The 15,964-nt window shown below is 41.0% G+C and overlaps 1 protein-coding gene across 1 annotated transcript in view; it reads left to right on the forward strand.

Annotated features, from left to right (window-relative positions):
• Window positions 1-15,866, forward strand: part of SPARCL1 (SPARC like 1) — a 16,645-nt gene extending 779 nt beyond the window's left edge. The window contains exons 2-12 of the mRNA XM_010123767.2: window positions 5,438-5,515; window positions 6,902-7,019; window positions 7,150-7,203; window positions 7,685-8,851; window positions 9,976-10,045; window positions 10,687-10,805; window positions 11,419-11,539; window positions 12,347-12,483; window positions 12,980-13,128; window positions 14,071-14,219; window positions 15,498-15,866. Of these exons, the coding sequence (XP_010122069.1) occupies window positions 6,966-7,019; window positions 7,150-7,203; window positions 7,685-8,851; window positions 9,976-10,045; window positions 10,687-10,805; window positions 11,419-11,539; window positions 12,347-12,483; window positions 12,980-13,128; window positions 14,071-14,219; window positions 15,498-15,526 (2,049 nt within the window). The 5' untranslated portion in view covers window positions 5,438-5,515; window positions 6,902-6,965 and the 3' untranslated portion in view covers window positions 15,527-15,866. The remainder of the gene's footprint in view (window positions 1-5,437; window positions 5,516-6,901; window positions 7,020-7,149; window positions 7,204-7,684; window positions 8,852-9,975; window positions 10,046-10,686; window positions 10,806-11,418; window positions 11,540-12,346; window positions 12,484-12,979; window positions 13,129-14,070; window positions 14,220-15,497) is intronic.
• Window positions 15,867-15,964: the final 98 nt, after the last annotated feature.

Below are 15,964 nucleotides of genomic sequence, written 5' to 3' on the forward strand. Positions count from 1 at the left end.
TCAAATTAAACCAAAGCAGTTCTTTTTGGCTTGGACTGGACTTAAACTACACATGGCTCTGAAAGAAAAAAAAAAAACAAACAAACAACCCAGAACTCAACAAGTAGATAATAAAATCAAATGGTAGAAGTGTAACAGATCAAACAATTACATTAAGTGAATGTGAACAGTTTGTTTTAAATTGTTGTAACATATCCTGAAATACTGAGTTTTTTGGTGGTATGGAGGTTTTTTTGCCTTCGGCCATCAAAGACTTATGGCTGATGGCTGTAGTGGCTATAAAAGTGATAGCATCAGAGGGATCAGTTCTCACTAGCAGCCATTTACTGGTGCAAAATGAGTGGAATAGTTATATGCTTTGGTATTTATTTTCTTATTACAATCTCTTCTTTTATTCAGATTGGATGTCTGCCTCAAACTTTACCTTTAATTTTTATATATGTAGACACATGAACGAGCTTATATACATATATAATACACATACACACGCTCTCAAAAGGGCTTTTGAAACAGACCTATACATAAGAATGTGCTATGTCGGTTGCAATTCAACAGTATCATGTATACATCTCGGTTATAGAAAGAATAGATATTGTACAGAGAATTCTCTATTTCCACACTCATGAATTTTCCCTTGTACAGAAATCTTCTACTCAGATTGTTAGTGCTGTGGTCATTACCTGGCTATGAGGACCATATCTTTACAGCATTTATCACTGAGGAGGTGGGCATCAGCATCTGCACTTCTTGCTAACAAGCTTGACATGGTACCAAGCAGAGACCTTTTACAAGAATTGCAAGACATCCAATTTTATTGCAGTCCAAGAAAGTTTCAATGAAGTGATTAAAAAAAAAAAAATCACAGTACCTGGTTGCTCAATGATACTTTGGATATATATGAATGAAAGCTCAATGCTGAAACTTCTTTATCATTTTAATGATTACAAAAACCATAGTGTCTTAAAATATTTCACCGGACCTTCAAAGTTTTACAAAAGCTTATCATCAAAGTCTCATCCTCATTAAATACGCATTCATGCCCATTCTAGACAATAAGAAACCAAGTTCCAAAGTTGACCCATAGTCTTCCAGATCTCTTTTCTAAATGCCGGACAACACCCACGCTCATTAGCGATGGCAGGGGATTGGGCAACAACTTCTTCTAGAGTTAGGTCTAATCACAAAAGCGTATGCAGAGTTTTCTGCCAATGCTAGAGCTGAAAGTAGATCAGTCTGCATGGTTTCTTTTGTTAAACATGAGGTATCTGTTGTCACCTTCAGCCACAGTCTTTGCAAATTAATCCCTTCGGGGTGGCTTTTCAAAAGGCAAGAGAACCTGCTAGGTCGCTGCTGCATGAGGTTTGCTATTTCAGTGGCTGACAGCAATGCTGAATCAGAAACAAAATACAGAGACAGCAGAAACAACTGCACTTGGCATCTCATCTATTCTTGAAATTCTCCCTAATTTTTGATTAAAGATGCAGACTTCCTGCTATCAGCAATGAGAAAGAGTGAACCCTATTGAAATTCCTGGGTGACGGGTGTACAAAATGCATGTGGTAGAGCACAGCTGAAAAGGACTGGCAAGACTAGCATGCATGTCAGATGCCATCACTTCAAACCCTCTAGACAAAAATAATGTCATTAATCAGTATTGCAAGTGACTGCTGACACGTTTTATTAGAATGGCAGCCCTTGTGCAGTCTTCCTGCCAGGGATAAGCTCACAAGTAGTCTCTCTGACCCCAAAGAGTAAGTTGCTTGAGTGTCAGCAAAGATGCCAGCAACTGCAGAAGCACGAGGAGTCAATAACCCCTGAGCAGGATTCTTCGCAACTGATGGCTGAAGAACATGAGCAGTCATGTCAGCTAAAACTTGAACTGTTGAGTTGCAACCCTTGGGCTTCCAAACAGAAGAAACGCAATTATGAATCTTTAAATGGCATCTTTTTAAATGCACTTATCTTAAGGATTAACTGATATTAAACTTGGAATCCGTTTTTCTAACTCTCCTTACTGGAGGAGAAAGTCTTTCTGTTTGCAAGTTCAGCAAACCGTGCAGATGAAAAGTGTTCAGTCTTTGAAAATCTACTGATGTATCAGAGCTTTCAGTTACCCCATCATATGCTTCTGCAAGTCTGATAGCAGGTTGGGTCTGATGTTGGCCACGCTCAGCAGGCCCTCAGACGTGCACAGAGATGATAAGACAGGGCTGTCATGTGTAGCCCATCATCCGGGAGGCGACCACTCTTCATAAAGCAGCTCTGCTGAAGTCCTGGCAGAGGCTCCCAGGAGCTGGACCAACCTTGCTGTGCAGCAGCTGTAGGATCCTACCCTGGAGCTGTGTAACGTGGCCCAGTGCATCTCTGCCGAGAAGACTGAATGCACAAAAGCACCCCTGGCTTCATCTCGGCTCTGCAGCTATGCACCGTCCTCTGAAAAAGGGTCATTTGGGGGTTGTTTACTCAGAGCAATTATGACATCAAGAAAAGCAATTGTTGTTTGGTGTTTTTTCCCCATTTTAAGCTGAACAACATGTATCCAGTCAGGAACCCACTGCCATGGAATAAACGACTCAGAGCTTTTGCCTCCTCCAGGTTTCATGCAAAATATATTCTTCTTTCCAAGCCTAAAAAAGGAGTGGGAGGGCCTAGCTAGTGTTGCTTTCTCAATACCTCAAGCTGAAGTGTTGTTAAATTCCTCATTTCTTGGTTAAAAAAAAAATAATATTCAAGGAATTTCATATTCATCTTTCAGCTAAGTTTTCCTACAGATTTTCCTGCAGAGTATAGTGACTACATTTCTCCAGGGGGATGTCTGGTTGCTTTTAAAATAGCTTCTTGTATAATAGTTCTTACGAAAGTTTTGCTGATCTTATATGTTACAAAAGCTTGTTTTTTGAAATTCTGTTCTGTAGGACAAATTTGGAAATTAAAGCAAGAACAAAGTGTCTTTTCATTTAAATCTCAGCCTAAAAAACCCTGAATGCCACAATGCAGATCCTTGCATCATATGACAATTATCTAATGCTTAATTTCTTCTGTGATCATCATCTTCATTGCCAAATATTACATAAAGCCCACAAAAGCTTTCTCATCTCTGCACCTGTTCAGGCTGGCTATACTATTACTTCAGAAAAAAAAAATTACTTTTCCTTTCTAACACTGAAAGACTAAATGAGCAAGTACAAAAATCCTATTGCCATGAGCCACAGCCTTTGCAGTGAAAAGGGCTGTAGGCTTGCAGGATGAGTTCCTTGTGGTTTTTTTTTTTTGTTCCCTTAAGAGCTTTACCCTTCAAGCTGCAAATCCCTTGGCTCCTGCTCCAGCAAACCACCTAAAACCTTTCACGTGGATCACGTGTGGCAAGCAAAAAGGTGCTCCTGGATTCTGGCAAAAGGTCTTGGCATTTTGCACAACCAAGCTGCCGGAGGGACACCAACAGAAACACTCTTTTCACCTCTGGAGAAGGTGGGACCACAGTCCGTTGTACAAATGGACAGAAGGGAACACAGTCCATTGTACAAAGATTTTTATTTTTTTCTCCCTGTTGAGGTGGCAGTTGCGATTGCCTTTGCAGCTTTTGTAACATTCATCCTAATTTCTTCTACTGCTCTCCCTTCATGAGCACTGTCAGCATTGAAAAAAGAAAATCTTTGTGACTATGGCTTTTGGACATGTCTGGCAGATTCTAGCCACAAACAGCTCCCTGTACTGGCTGCACAATGGGACTGGTATCACAGGAAGGTGAAACAGAATTAACATGGTTAACATAGAGCAGTTAGGTCAACTATGAGGCACCATCTGAACTCCAAAACTCCTTGCTCTGAAAACAGTGGGAGGAGACGCTTACTGCACAGGAATCGATATTGCTGCCCTATTCAGAAAGGCAAAAACCAGCAATTGGCACTGGCAATACTTGCATGTCCATTACGGTTTAAAAGTGTGTTTAGAAATGCTGCTTAATGTTTGAGGCAGGTTATCCTATTGGAGGAAATATTATAAACGCTTGCAACTCATTTGGACTATCACGGCTAGAAAAAAAAAGATACTCAACTAGACTATGTTCCTATACTGCATTCAGAGTGCTCAGACTTCTCCAATAACTAAAGACTTATGCTTCCTATGGGCCACTGTGGGCTAGTTTAGAAGATAAAAATGAATACAAAAGCCTTGTCCTACCACCTTAACTCAGATTCATTCCGACCGCTTTTCCGTTATTTGGACAAAGGAGGCAGAGGCACCTTTTACTGCCAGTGACAGAGCCAGATATGAAAATTGTAATTATAAACAAAATACAACATGCAGAGCTTTTCATTTATAGCTCTCAAACTACTTTACCAAACAAATATGACAAATGAGATTTTTAGAAGGAGAAGGTCAGCCAAGCGACATCCCAGAGCTGTGTTGCTCACCAGGAGCAGACACACAGACATCAAGATTACTTGGCTTCTAGTGCTGTGATTCAAATACTTTGTTCCTCTGTCACTTGCAAGGCCTTCAAAACCATGGCACGCAGTTTTCAGGGCTATACATGAAATTGGATGATGCCCCTGCATTTCTGGCAAGTCGCCTGCATGACCCTCAGTCTGACAAAACTTGCCTTGATCTGAAGCGACGGCCCATAAACAGTACAGTGGGGCATGTTGCATATGCTCATTAATGGCTTTTGTTGTGTTCTGTCTTTCCTTCTAAAAACATCTTAAACAACTCTGGATGCCAAAGAGATAACAGATAATTAAATAAGAAAATAAAAGAGTTAACTGTGAGAAAAATGGTTTGCATACTAGATATGCCCCACTAATGAAGTATTTTGCTCTTCATTAACTAAAAGGTATTGACATTAAATAATTTATAACCCAGGGATCTTCCAAAGCGTACACTCAGATCTAAGCACAGCAGTAGCCAGGATGCTTTTGCAAGCTTCTACACCAAAAATCAATGTAATGCTCAATCCTTGTTTCTTGCTTCACCATTCTGGCTCCCACAAACACAAGCTCCCCTGAAATTCTCGTTTTGGGTTCCTCCCTCTCCCCAACAAATCCAACTGGATGAACAACATTTTAAAACCATACATTGAGCCTCATGTGTTTGAATATGGTTGACCTGACAGAAACCACTGCCAGGGAGTTCAACCAGCAAAAGAGACACAATGGTCTAAGAGCAGGGGTTTTCATTAGGAAAGGGGGAAACAATGAAAACGGACATGTTTTAGGTGGAAAGTGAAAAATATTTTAAAAGGCAAGGGAGGGAAGACTGAGATGACAATTTCCAAGGAAGAACAGCCAGCAGAATGAAGAAGCAGAGTGAAAGTCCCATTAATTCCGCATGAATATAGAAAAAAGAACAGGAGGAAATTAAGAAGAATAAGAAAGCAACACAGTAAAAAAAAAAAAGGAGAAACAGCAGCAACATGACTATTAATTTTTGCTTTTCCCAGTGATACAGCTACAGCCATAGAAACTTCCAGCTCACGTGCACTGCAAAAGAGAGAAAAATTGCTGGTGACATCCTCAAGGTAAAAATGATTTGTCTGCCTTTCACTCACATGAGGATATTAGCACAGACTGAGAAAATTCCTGCACATGGGTCAGGGTAATCCCAGGCACAAATAGCAGCTGGGCAGAGAATGGATTGACAGCAGACCTGAGGAGAAGGACTTCAGGGTACTGGTGGACAAGAAACTCAGCATGAGCCAGCAATGCTCGCTTGCGGCCCAGAAGGCCAACCGCATCCTGGGCCGCATCAAGAGAAGCATGGCCAGCAGGTCAAGGGAGGTGATTCTGCCCCTCTACTTTGCTCTGGTGAGACCCCACCTGGAGTACTGTGTCCAGTTCTGGAGCCCCCAACATGAGAGGCACATGGACCAGTTGGAGAGAGTCCAGAAGAGAGCCACAAAGATGACAAGATGGCTGGAGCACCTCTGCTATGAGCACAGGCTGAGAGAGTTGGGACTGTTCAGCCTGGAGAAGAGGAGGCTCTGGGGAGACTTTATAATGGGCTTCCAGTACCTAAAGGGGGCCTACAGGAAAGACAGGGAAAAACCCTTTAGCGGGGCCTGTAGTGATAGGACAGTGGGTAATGGTTTTAAAATAGAGGGAGGTAGATTCAGACTAGATATAAGAGGAATTTTTTACAGTGAGGGTGGTGGAACACAGGAAAAGGTTTCTCAGAGAAGTGGTAGATGCCCCATTCCTGGAAATATTCAAGGCCAGGTTGACCAGGGCTCTGAGCAACCTGATCTGGCTTGGAGATGTCCCTGCTCCTTGCAGGGGGGTTGAACTAGATGGCCTTTAAAGGTCCCTTCCAACCCAAACCATTCTATGATTCTATGAATTCCTAAGGCATTGCATGTTCTTCCACCCATCCGTCTTGCACACTACTGCGCAGCAGAATTGGGTTTATTGCTTCTGAAGCAGGACTGCATCACTCCGTCAAGCAGCCTGGACAGTGTTTCTAGGCTTTGAGACCTGCTGAGCAGAGCGTCATTATTGAATTCTTCCTACTACAGCCACACAGGACAGCAGTCAGGAGAGACCTTGGCTGTAGAGATGCCACAAACAGGCAGTGTCTCAGAACTGAATAAAACCAGACATTTTTCACAAAGTAGTAGCCCAAAAGAGTGGGTAAAGCTTTACAGGGCCCAACCTATGTACATTCATAGTAACACCACTAGAGTTTATGAACACAGCATACAGCCTAAATCCTGTGAAAGAACTAACACTGAAGTGTCCTCTAGACAAGCCGGTCTAATGCCTGAGTTAACATATAACTGGACACTGCATGGAAATTTTGTGGGTCTTTAGACTCAGCAAGTTACAGCAGCCACTACATTGCTTCCATCAGTCATTTCTGGGCCGTTACACCCAAATCCTAACTTTATTTCTTTTCATGTTGCTTGCAGAAAGGAAACCTCCAAACCCTACCACTGTACTATTAACTATTGTCCTGTTCAAGATCTGAAAATCATGAAGGCTGCAGCTCTCCTCATTTGTCTCACAGGATCAGCTTTTGCTATTCCAGTAAGTCCTCATCACACTATTATTACTGAGCACATAGAATTTCCCATTCTGTGAATACTCTGTGTTATCCCATTGACCTATACAAGATTTTTATTTACATGCAGATACTGAATATATTTGTCTATTCTAGACCCATCCCTTAAACCACAAACTTGGAACTCACGGACAGAAAACTCCAGAAAAGGTACTCTTCTTGTTCTTTAAACATTAAAAGGCAACCTATATTATTCATCTCAAATACTTAAAACACATTACCACATATCTAGTGGTTGGCAAATTAATTTAGGTTAAAAAAAGTAGGCTCCCCCCTTACACCTACTCTAAAATAATTAATAATTACTACAGCCTACAACAAGTGCCTGAAGTTATGGCACTAAATTATTAATTAAGCACCTATATGCATCTATCTCCTATCAGATCTTAAACAGAGTTGCATAGACTTCTTCAGAAACTCCAGCAACAAAAGAAGGGACAGATAAACAAATTTGCTGAGAAACAGAAATTACACCAGCAGTGAATTTCATGCTCTGGGCTAGCTTAAGAGGAGCATTTACAAAGACAACAAACAAAGTCAGAGTCATGCTCTGCAATACAAGACAAAAATAACATTGCATTGACTTCAAATAAATTCTAAAATTTAATCTACTTGTTTGGTTTTTTTTAAGACTGAAGATTTTAATCTTGACGCTCCAATGGAAGAGAATGCAGAGTATGTAGACAAGGGTGATTTACTGCCCAGTCACAGAAACCTAAAACCAGAGGTATCAGTACCAGACACGGAGCACAGGGATGAGCCCCGGACCACTAGAAAACAAGGAAGAAGTGGTAGCGAGCATCAAGTGAAAAATAGCCTAAAAAGCATCAATTTCCTTTTGCTGCACAATAAACCAGGTTTGGCTTCTGATAACCAGGACAGTGACTCTGGAAGCAGCAGCAGAGAACAGTCCAGCTCTGAGCAGTTAAGGAGGCATGAGAAACACAGCAATGCAGCCAATCAAAATGTTCTGGATGATGCAGAAAATCCAGTGGACGCTCTCAGTCTTGATCGTGAGCATAACATGTGGAAGTATAATAAAAATACAGTTGGCCTATCTGAAAACAACCGTGAAAGTGATGAAGAAGAAGGTGTGGAAGAGGAGGATGAGGAATGGGGTGAAGAAACTGATTACAGAGATATGAAGCACAAAGGCCACCAGACAAATCAAGGTAATCAATACAAAAGACACCAAAATGAAAACAGTATGCAATCTGATGAAGTCATGAGAGATTCCAGACAACCAATCCGGATAACCAAGAGACATAGTGAGAAATTTGACCTAGAAGAGGAGAAGGAAGACAGCCAGAAGGCAGTCTATAAAGAAGAAGAAATCCCTCTCTCTCAGAAAACCCGTAACAAAGATCAGGATGACAAATGGCAAAGCCAAGAGAGGAAAGACAATACTCAAGTAAGCTATCAGAGTGATCATGACACAGTGGTGAAAAGACAAGAGACAGAGGACAGTAGTGTTGATGATGATGGCCACGATAGTGGTGATGTTGATGGTGAGGAAGATCTCAGCAATACCTGGAAAGAAGTAGCCTATGAGGAAGAAGAGAGAATACAGAGTAATGACCAAGAGAGCACCAGCACTGAGCATGAAAGGGAAGGAACCATCAAAGGTGACAGTGCAGTTCACAGAGAGACCCAGGATTACCAAGATGTCAAGACTAAAGACCTTCTTCACTCTGAACAAGATTATTATGATCATGAGCCACCTAATTCTGACAGTGAGCAACAACTGGAAACAAGTACCTCTGTTCAGAGCATGAATTCAATGGAACATGAAGATAAGGTAATTTCTCTCTAAAATAAAGTTGGAATACTAGAAAACTAGGAAGGAACCAGTCCCAAATTTAAATTCTTGATGATTCAAAGGATATTATGGAGAACAATACATGTAATAATTTATTCATTTTTTTCAGAAGTCTCATCTCCTTTTATTCCCTATTGATCTGGCTCATGCTGTTCCATATCACATATAACATTTAGATTAATTATACTAGAAAGTGACTGAGCACAACTAATTTTAGAGCTCCAGCCCTAATAAACTGTGTAATGAAATGTAAATATGGATACATGGATACATTGGAACTCATTCTCAAGCTGACTAGGAAAGTCTGTTCACTCCCCTCACCCAAAGATTTTTAAATGCTACCATACAAATGTGAGCAGCTTAGAAAGGCAGGGCTAGAGTCCCTGGAATAATTACCATCCTGGTGGCTAGGGCACCTTCACACAAGATGAAAAATGTGGGTCTTGTCCCTTCAGACAAAGGAGGATGTCACGCCCAGATCTCTTGTGTCCCAGTCAGCCATTAGATAACCAGTGGACTTTCAGGGGTACTCTTTGAAAGAAAGGAGTGATTTTTGCTATGGCTGTTAAAATGAGGATCTGTAATATTAAAAAAAAAAAAATTTTAGGAAGCATCAGTTCGAAAGAAGGCAGGCACCTCCTGGCAGCACGAAAAAAGGGTCTGGACTGAAGATGCATCCTTCCCTCCTCCTCCTGCTCCACACGTCCGGCCTGGCAGCTCACGGCAGTGAGAGGCAGTTCACGCTCATTGAACCTGGAGGCCCCCAGTGCAAACCAAGACTTGAAACACCAATTTTGTCAGCCTCCAGGCACTGTCCTGCTCTGTATCAAGTACTGCAGAACAACCAGGTGTCCAGGCCTGATTGGGCTCCTGTTTTTCTCTCTCCACCTCCTACATTTTTTGCAAATAACAGGGTGCCTTAATACTACCAGAGGCTTCATGCACTTCTCATGCATTTTGCACAGCAACCTCTTTCTACTGCAAACAGAGCAAACTCTGCCTTAGTCGGCTCTATAGCTGTTACCTCAAAAAAATTTTGTCCAAGTATTTTTTTCTTCCTGAGATCTACCACAACTTCCGCTTATGTCTCTGTGACTTTACAGGTTAAGACTACAGGCAGCTCCTATGGTGACATGGAAAGTGCAAGCAACAGGAGCGAGAAGGCTCTGCTGGGTAAGCCACAACGTAAAACTACAATATAACTGCTCACTCTCTGCAGCTAGGGAATCTGCTGGTCTGCATTTCTTTTCTGCCTTTGGCAGCACACGACTTCACATGACTGAACTGTGCTCGTGCATAATCCTGGATTGCAGTTGCATTCCCAGAGAATCCCTTCCATACACCCTTGGATTTACTAATTTCTTTGTGAAAAACGTTTCTAGACAGTGCACAATTTTTTGTGTCAGTTAGACAGGAACAGGAATTATTTTGCATTGAAACTGCTCTGTTTCAGAATAGTAGCTTGAATTCAAGTAGGAATGGGATGAGTGCCAGTGCTAGATTCAGCAGGACAGATGGGATACGTTTCACCAAAGGGAGCAGGAAGTGAATGTCAGCACTTACAGAAGAAATAGCTTTTTCTGAGAAATTTGTTTCCCCATCCAACTCAAATCTAGGACTGCTAGAAGTCTCACAAAAATCCTAATTTAAAGCTTGGCTTTATTTATTCAATACAAGATCCACCTGCATTTTAACAAACTTACGAAAAGCACTTGACATCGTAGGGAATGCTTTTACTGTCAGTAGTACCTGACAGAACACTAGACTTTGTCCCATCCCCTCTAACAGTCCCTCCTTGTTCCTATGATCGCTAGACCCATGTAGGAACTTCCACTGCAAAAGGGGTAAAGTCTGCCAAGTGGACAAACACGGGAAAGCCAACTGTGTTTGCCAAGATCCTGCTGCTTGCCCTTCCACCAAAGACTATGAACGTGTAAGTATTTCATCCAGTGCACAGCACAGGGGAAAACCAACTAAAACGTTTACAAGATAACACATTCCCCCTCTATTATTTAGAATAATTCTACCCTAAAAAACATGCAAGTGGCTTTGGGTGATTCCAGTAATGATGAAAGTGAGTATAAAGTACCCAAACTCACTGACTATGGCTTGAGAACAGAATGAACATATGTAGCTATGAAGTCCCTGAGGTGATCTGCTTCATTTAGTCTCTCAGGGATCATAGCTTTTCCCTGTCACTAAAAGTACTGTTTATCCATTTGATGTTTTAGAGCATATACGGAATACTAGTACATACCTAGTGTAATAATCCTGTACCAGCTCAGAAACCATTACTACCATACAAAAATAAATTCAAGTGTCTCAAAACTGGGTGTGTAAGCAGAGCCAGCAAATCCTCATGTAGATGTGTAACAACTACAATTTTCAATACTTCAGATCACGTGTGTTCCCTGTGGGCATTCACAACTGTTATGCCACATGTTAATGATACTTTCATTATCTTAATGCCTATATGAGCAACCAGAATTTTTCTCAACACAGTGTGGGGAAGGTGGTGCTGGTTTTGTTTTTTACTCTTCCTCTAGGTTTGTGGTACGGATAATAAGACTTATGATGGCACATGTCAACTCTTTGGCACCAAATGTCAACTTGAAGGGACAAAAATGGGACGCCAGCTGCACCTAGACTATATGGGCGCCTGCAAACGTAAGGCTTGTTTTTCCATGAAGAAGTCACCTAGGTATAAAGAGCCAGTAGCCTTAACCACCAGCTAGCCCTAAGTTATCTGCTTTCTTCCTGTGGTCTTCCCCTTCTGCATCAATTATCTGCTAATCAAGACCTTCAAATTCTAAACAAGTCTAAAATACCCTTTTTCTATAGTTAAGGGTATTAAGCTTCTGAATTCTAAAGACATCCCTCCTGTGCTCACACCAATTTGTTGTCAACCCTGTCTTACATGCTTCCATTGCTATAACATCTGAACATGTGTTTTAATACCTTGATCAGAAAACCAGTATTTACAGCCAGTTAATAAATGAAAATATCAAGGCCAAAAAAAAAAAAACCACCAAAAAAAACCCTCCCCAAAAAACTACTTAGATGCCAAATGCAGAAGTAAGGATCTAAAAGCCAGAATGGATTTCCAAGCTCTTCAACTCCTGCATGCCCTGGGACCAAAGTGCACTCAGTCTCAGTCAGGAAACTCCTTTGCTGTTGAGAGCTCTGCTTTCACGCGAGTGACTGATAACAGCTTCACTGCACAACTCTGCTCAGAAGCTGCACAGATATATAAAGGTTGTGGCTCGCATAACTGGTTAAGCATGTGCACCAAATAATTGTAGATTTGTAATTGAACCCATTAGTGGCATTCCCAATTTTATCTATTAACAACTCGATGAATTTTAAGCTTAACTGGAAGTTTGCTATTGAGAATCAAAGCAAACTTGGCTCAGAAATGCTCAAATTGGTACTTAACAGATGACTTGTTAACAAAAACTTTCTTGTTTGGCACAGACATCCCCCACTGTACTGATTACGAAGTGGATCAGTTCCCTCTCCGGATGCGGGATTGGCTCAAAAACATCCTTATGCAATATTATGAACGTGATATGAATACTTCTGGATTTCTGACTGAAAAGCAAAGGAGTAAGGTCAGCAATCCTTTTCAAATAAGACGATGCAGTTCCATTGTTAGAGCTAGACAAACCATGCAAAACAAGTGATTCACATCTTACCCGGAACATCTCATGCTAAATGGTACAAATTAGATTATTTCTGAGATGGCTTATTTCACAGCAAAAGCCAAGTTTCTTGCCTCAAGACAGAAGACTAACAAATGTGATAAAATTAGTTTCATCTCCTACCAACCTGAGGCTAGTGCCCTGCTCAGTTGAGTCTGACGATCATGTCACAGGAATTTCCATTCCTTTCCAGTAACTACCAAAGTTGACAAGAACATCAACAAAAATTATCTGGACTACTTGAGGCAAGCTTTTCTTGCTGTGTATGGTCACAAACACTAAAACACATTTCCCCAGTGGCATTTTATTAAGTTTCATTTCTCCAGGCCATGTCCTTGCTGGGTAGTTCTCTTCAGGACAGATCTTCATCCCTAAACAAAAATATCCATTTCTCTGTTGTGTTCAGGTAAAAAAAATCTACCAGAATGACAAGCGCCTTATGGCTGGCAACCATGCAGTTGAGCTGCTCCTGCATGACTTTGAGAAAAATTATCACATGTATGTGTATCCTGTGCACTGGCAGTTTCATCAGCTTGATCAGCACCCTGTTGACAGGTAAAAAAAAAAAAAAAAAAAAAAAAAAAAAGGTCTTTGTGGGTTCAGTTCCGATTTGCTGTTTAAGCTTAGGCTGTTTTTCTAAACTTTTCTACACCACTCAAAGGATTCTCTACATACAGGACCAGTCCCTCAGTCAATAGAAGCCAGTATCCCCCTCTTTCTAAGGAGGCATTCATATCTAAAAAAACTTCTCTCATTATTTTGCTGTAGCCATGTCTTGGGTCAGAATCTTCTCTCCTCTTGCCTTTCATAATCATCATGTATTACATCTTAAGCTCTGCAGTGTCTTAATAGCTACTAATGCCCTGAATCTTGGAAGAAAACAAGGCTCATGAGAGCCAAGAGCAATAGGCTAAGTACAAAGGGCAGAGACCTATCAGCAATAATTCACTAATGAGGTATCCATAGTTTTCAACTAATACTACAGAAGTCTCTCAGTTTAAGGAGTAGATATGGTAAGACAGGAGCAATGTCAGTTCAGAGGAAGCTTCCAGCTTACTTCTGAGAACGTGATTCAGTTTCAGGCTTTTGGTGATGACTCTTGGTGGTGGGATCCATGTCTCAAGGTTGCAGGTCTTCAATACCTCTTGTTGATCACACCTACTGTCTTAGAACATAGCTAAACACCTTTGCAAGCTTGCTCTTCCACAGATTGATGGCAAAATGACACAACTGATGACTTGTGAACCAGTCACAGAAATACTTGTTCTAGAAAAAAATCTTGGCAAACAAAGAGCAGTTAAAACATTTCAGTTTATCAGGTATTATACATCATCCTAGTGACCTGGGACAGATTTACTACAGGGGCATCACAACAGAATTCACTGAGATGTCTCTGTCAAAGCCACCATTGTCATCTTCCAGCAGCTTAGATCACCTTTGATGATCCTGGTGATTTATTAATGAAGTACGGCTCCACATACCTGCTCTTTCTTTCAGATTATTAACACACTCTGAGCTTGCACCTTTGAGAGCCTCCCTTGTTCCCATGGAACACTGCATAACCCGTTTCTTCCAAGAGTGCGATGGAGACCAAGATAAACTCATTGCTTTGAAGGAATGGTGCCACTGCTTTGGGATTAAGGAAGGTAAACCTAAAAGAACAGGCAGATGTACTGGACAAAAGGTGCCTGTCAAGACTAGGCACACTCTCACACCACAACGCACAGGAGAAATTGTAGCCAGAAACTCATGGCTACTGTACGCGGAGGCAAATGGAGTACATTCCTGTGCGGTGTCTGAACCTTTATGCTCTGCACATCTCTGTCTCTCAAAAAATACTGAATTATTTTATCCTTTAGTGCCAAAGGAAAGGCAAATCGAGCTTGTGCTTTTAAATCAGTGGTCAAAGCATATTGATTGAAAATACATTTAAAGCTCAAGCCAAGTAGGAAAAATAACCAAGATTTCTCATAGATCAGGTAACTATGCTCACCTCTAGATTACTATATACAACAAATGCTGTCAACACTCTGTAGCTGCAGGCCAGTCTATTTTACCTAATTTGTCATATGCAGCATGTGCTCAGATGGTACCCACCAGACTGCACTCATCAGGAGGCTTAGACAGAAGCAGGGAGTTTTAGAATCCTAAATGGCATAGGCATATGTTTGGTTCAGCTCAATCCATACCTGAAAGTGAAAACCTAGGTACTACTGTGCTGGTGATGTCTCTAGAATGACGCAGCAGCTGAACAGAAGCTGTCATGGTAGCAATTTGGGATTTACATAACTACATTCAACCTAAGGCATTCTTTCACAATCTGCCGCGTTCTGATCTAGCCCTGAGTGACAGCCGAACAATACTGCCAGTCATTAAGCAGGGGTAGGGTAATCCTAGAACAGTTACATGACAGAAGGCATTTGGCTCAACATTTGGACTGAAGAAATGTGTTCAAAATCCTACTAGCAACTCTCTAATTCTAAATGGAGGTCAATTCTGGTCAGAGGTCAGACATGCAGAGTCTTCACTGTTCCCAGAATTTTTTCAGCTCTTCTGATAACAATTTACCAGTCACAAACCACCTGCAGAAGTAAGCTGCAAGGAGTTGTAATATGCACACACTGCTGCCAATGATTGTCCATCCAAAGAGGAGTTTAGGGGCAGCCATTTATGAAGAGGAGGTGGAAGGGATTCTTGTCTCACAAACAGATCAAGGAGACCTAACACTAAAAAGAAGAAAGCACCTATGAAGCAGGGTCTAAATTAATTGTTCCTGAATGTGACAGCAGCAATCATACTTGTTTTTTGTTAGGGATAGCATTCCCCTACATGAGCCCTTTGCTGTATCACATTCTTGATTGTGATGCAGCATAAAAATGTCTCTTTGGCATCAAATAATAATGTTTTCTTCTTCTCTGTTCCAGAGGACATAAATGAAAATCTTCTTTTCTGAGCCTGGCTGAAGAGAATCCCAGTGCTGCACTAAAACATGTGAAACTCGTTTACTTCTGTAGTTAAGTTTCATAGTTTTCAAGACAGGTGACATAAGGTTCACCACATTCTTATCAAATAACACAAGTGCAGAAAAGTTCTACATTCATTAACAGTAGAAAAATTTAACTACTCCAAGTGGTTCATAGCTAAACGAGTAGTGTTTTCCCCTGCATGTATCCATAATCTCTCTGAACCAATAAATAGTACTAACTTGATGACTGAGCTTTTCATAAAACTTTTTCCGTAGAATTATAGGATGTGGATTTTACCATACTGAATAAAATTCCCTTGAAATAGGACTTGTTTCCTTTATTTACCGTATTGTCAGTTTAACATTCTGCATAGAAGCCTAAAATAAACCAAAAGTCTACTTAGATATACAACTTTTGTCAGAACT

This window comes from Chlamydotis macqueenii, chromosome 4 (genome assembly GCF_036417535.1).
Source record: "Chlamydotis macqueenii isolate bChlMac1 chromosome 4, bChlMac1.mat, whole genome shotgun sequence".
In the NCBI taxonomy this organism is placed as follows: domain Eukaryota; kingdom Metazoa; phylum Chordata; class Aves; order Otidiformes; family Otididae; genus Chlamydotis; species Chlamydotis macqueenii.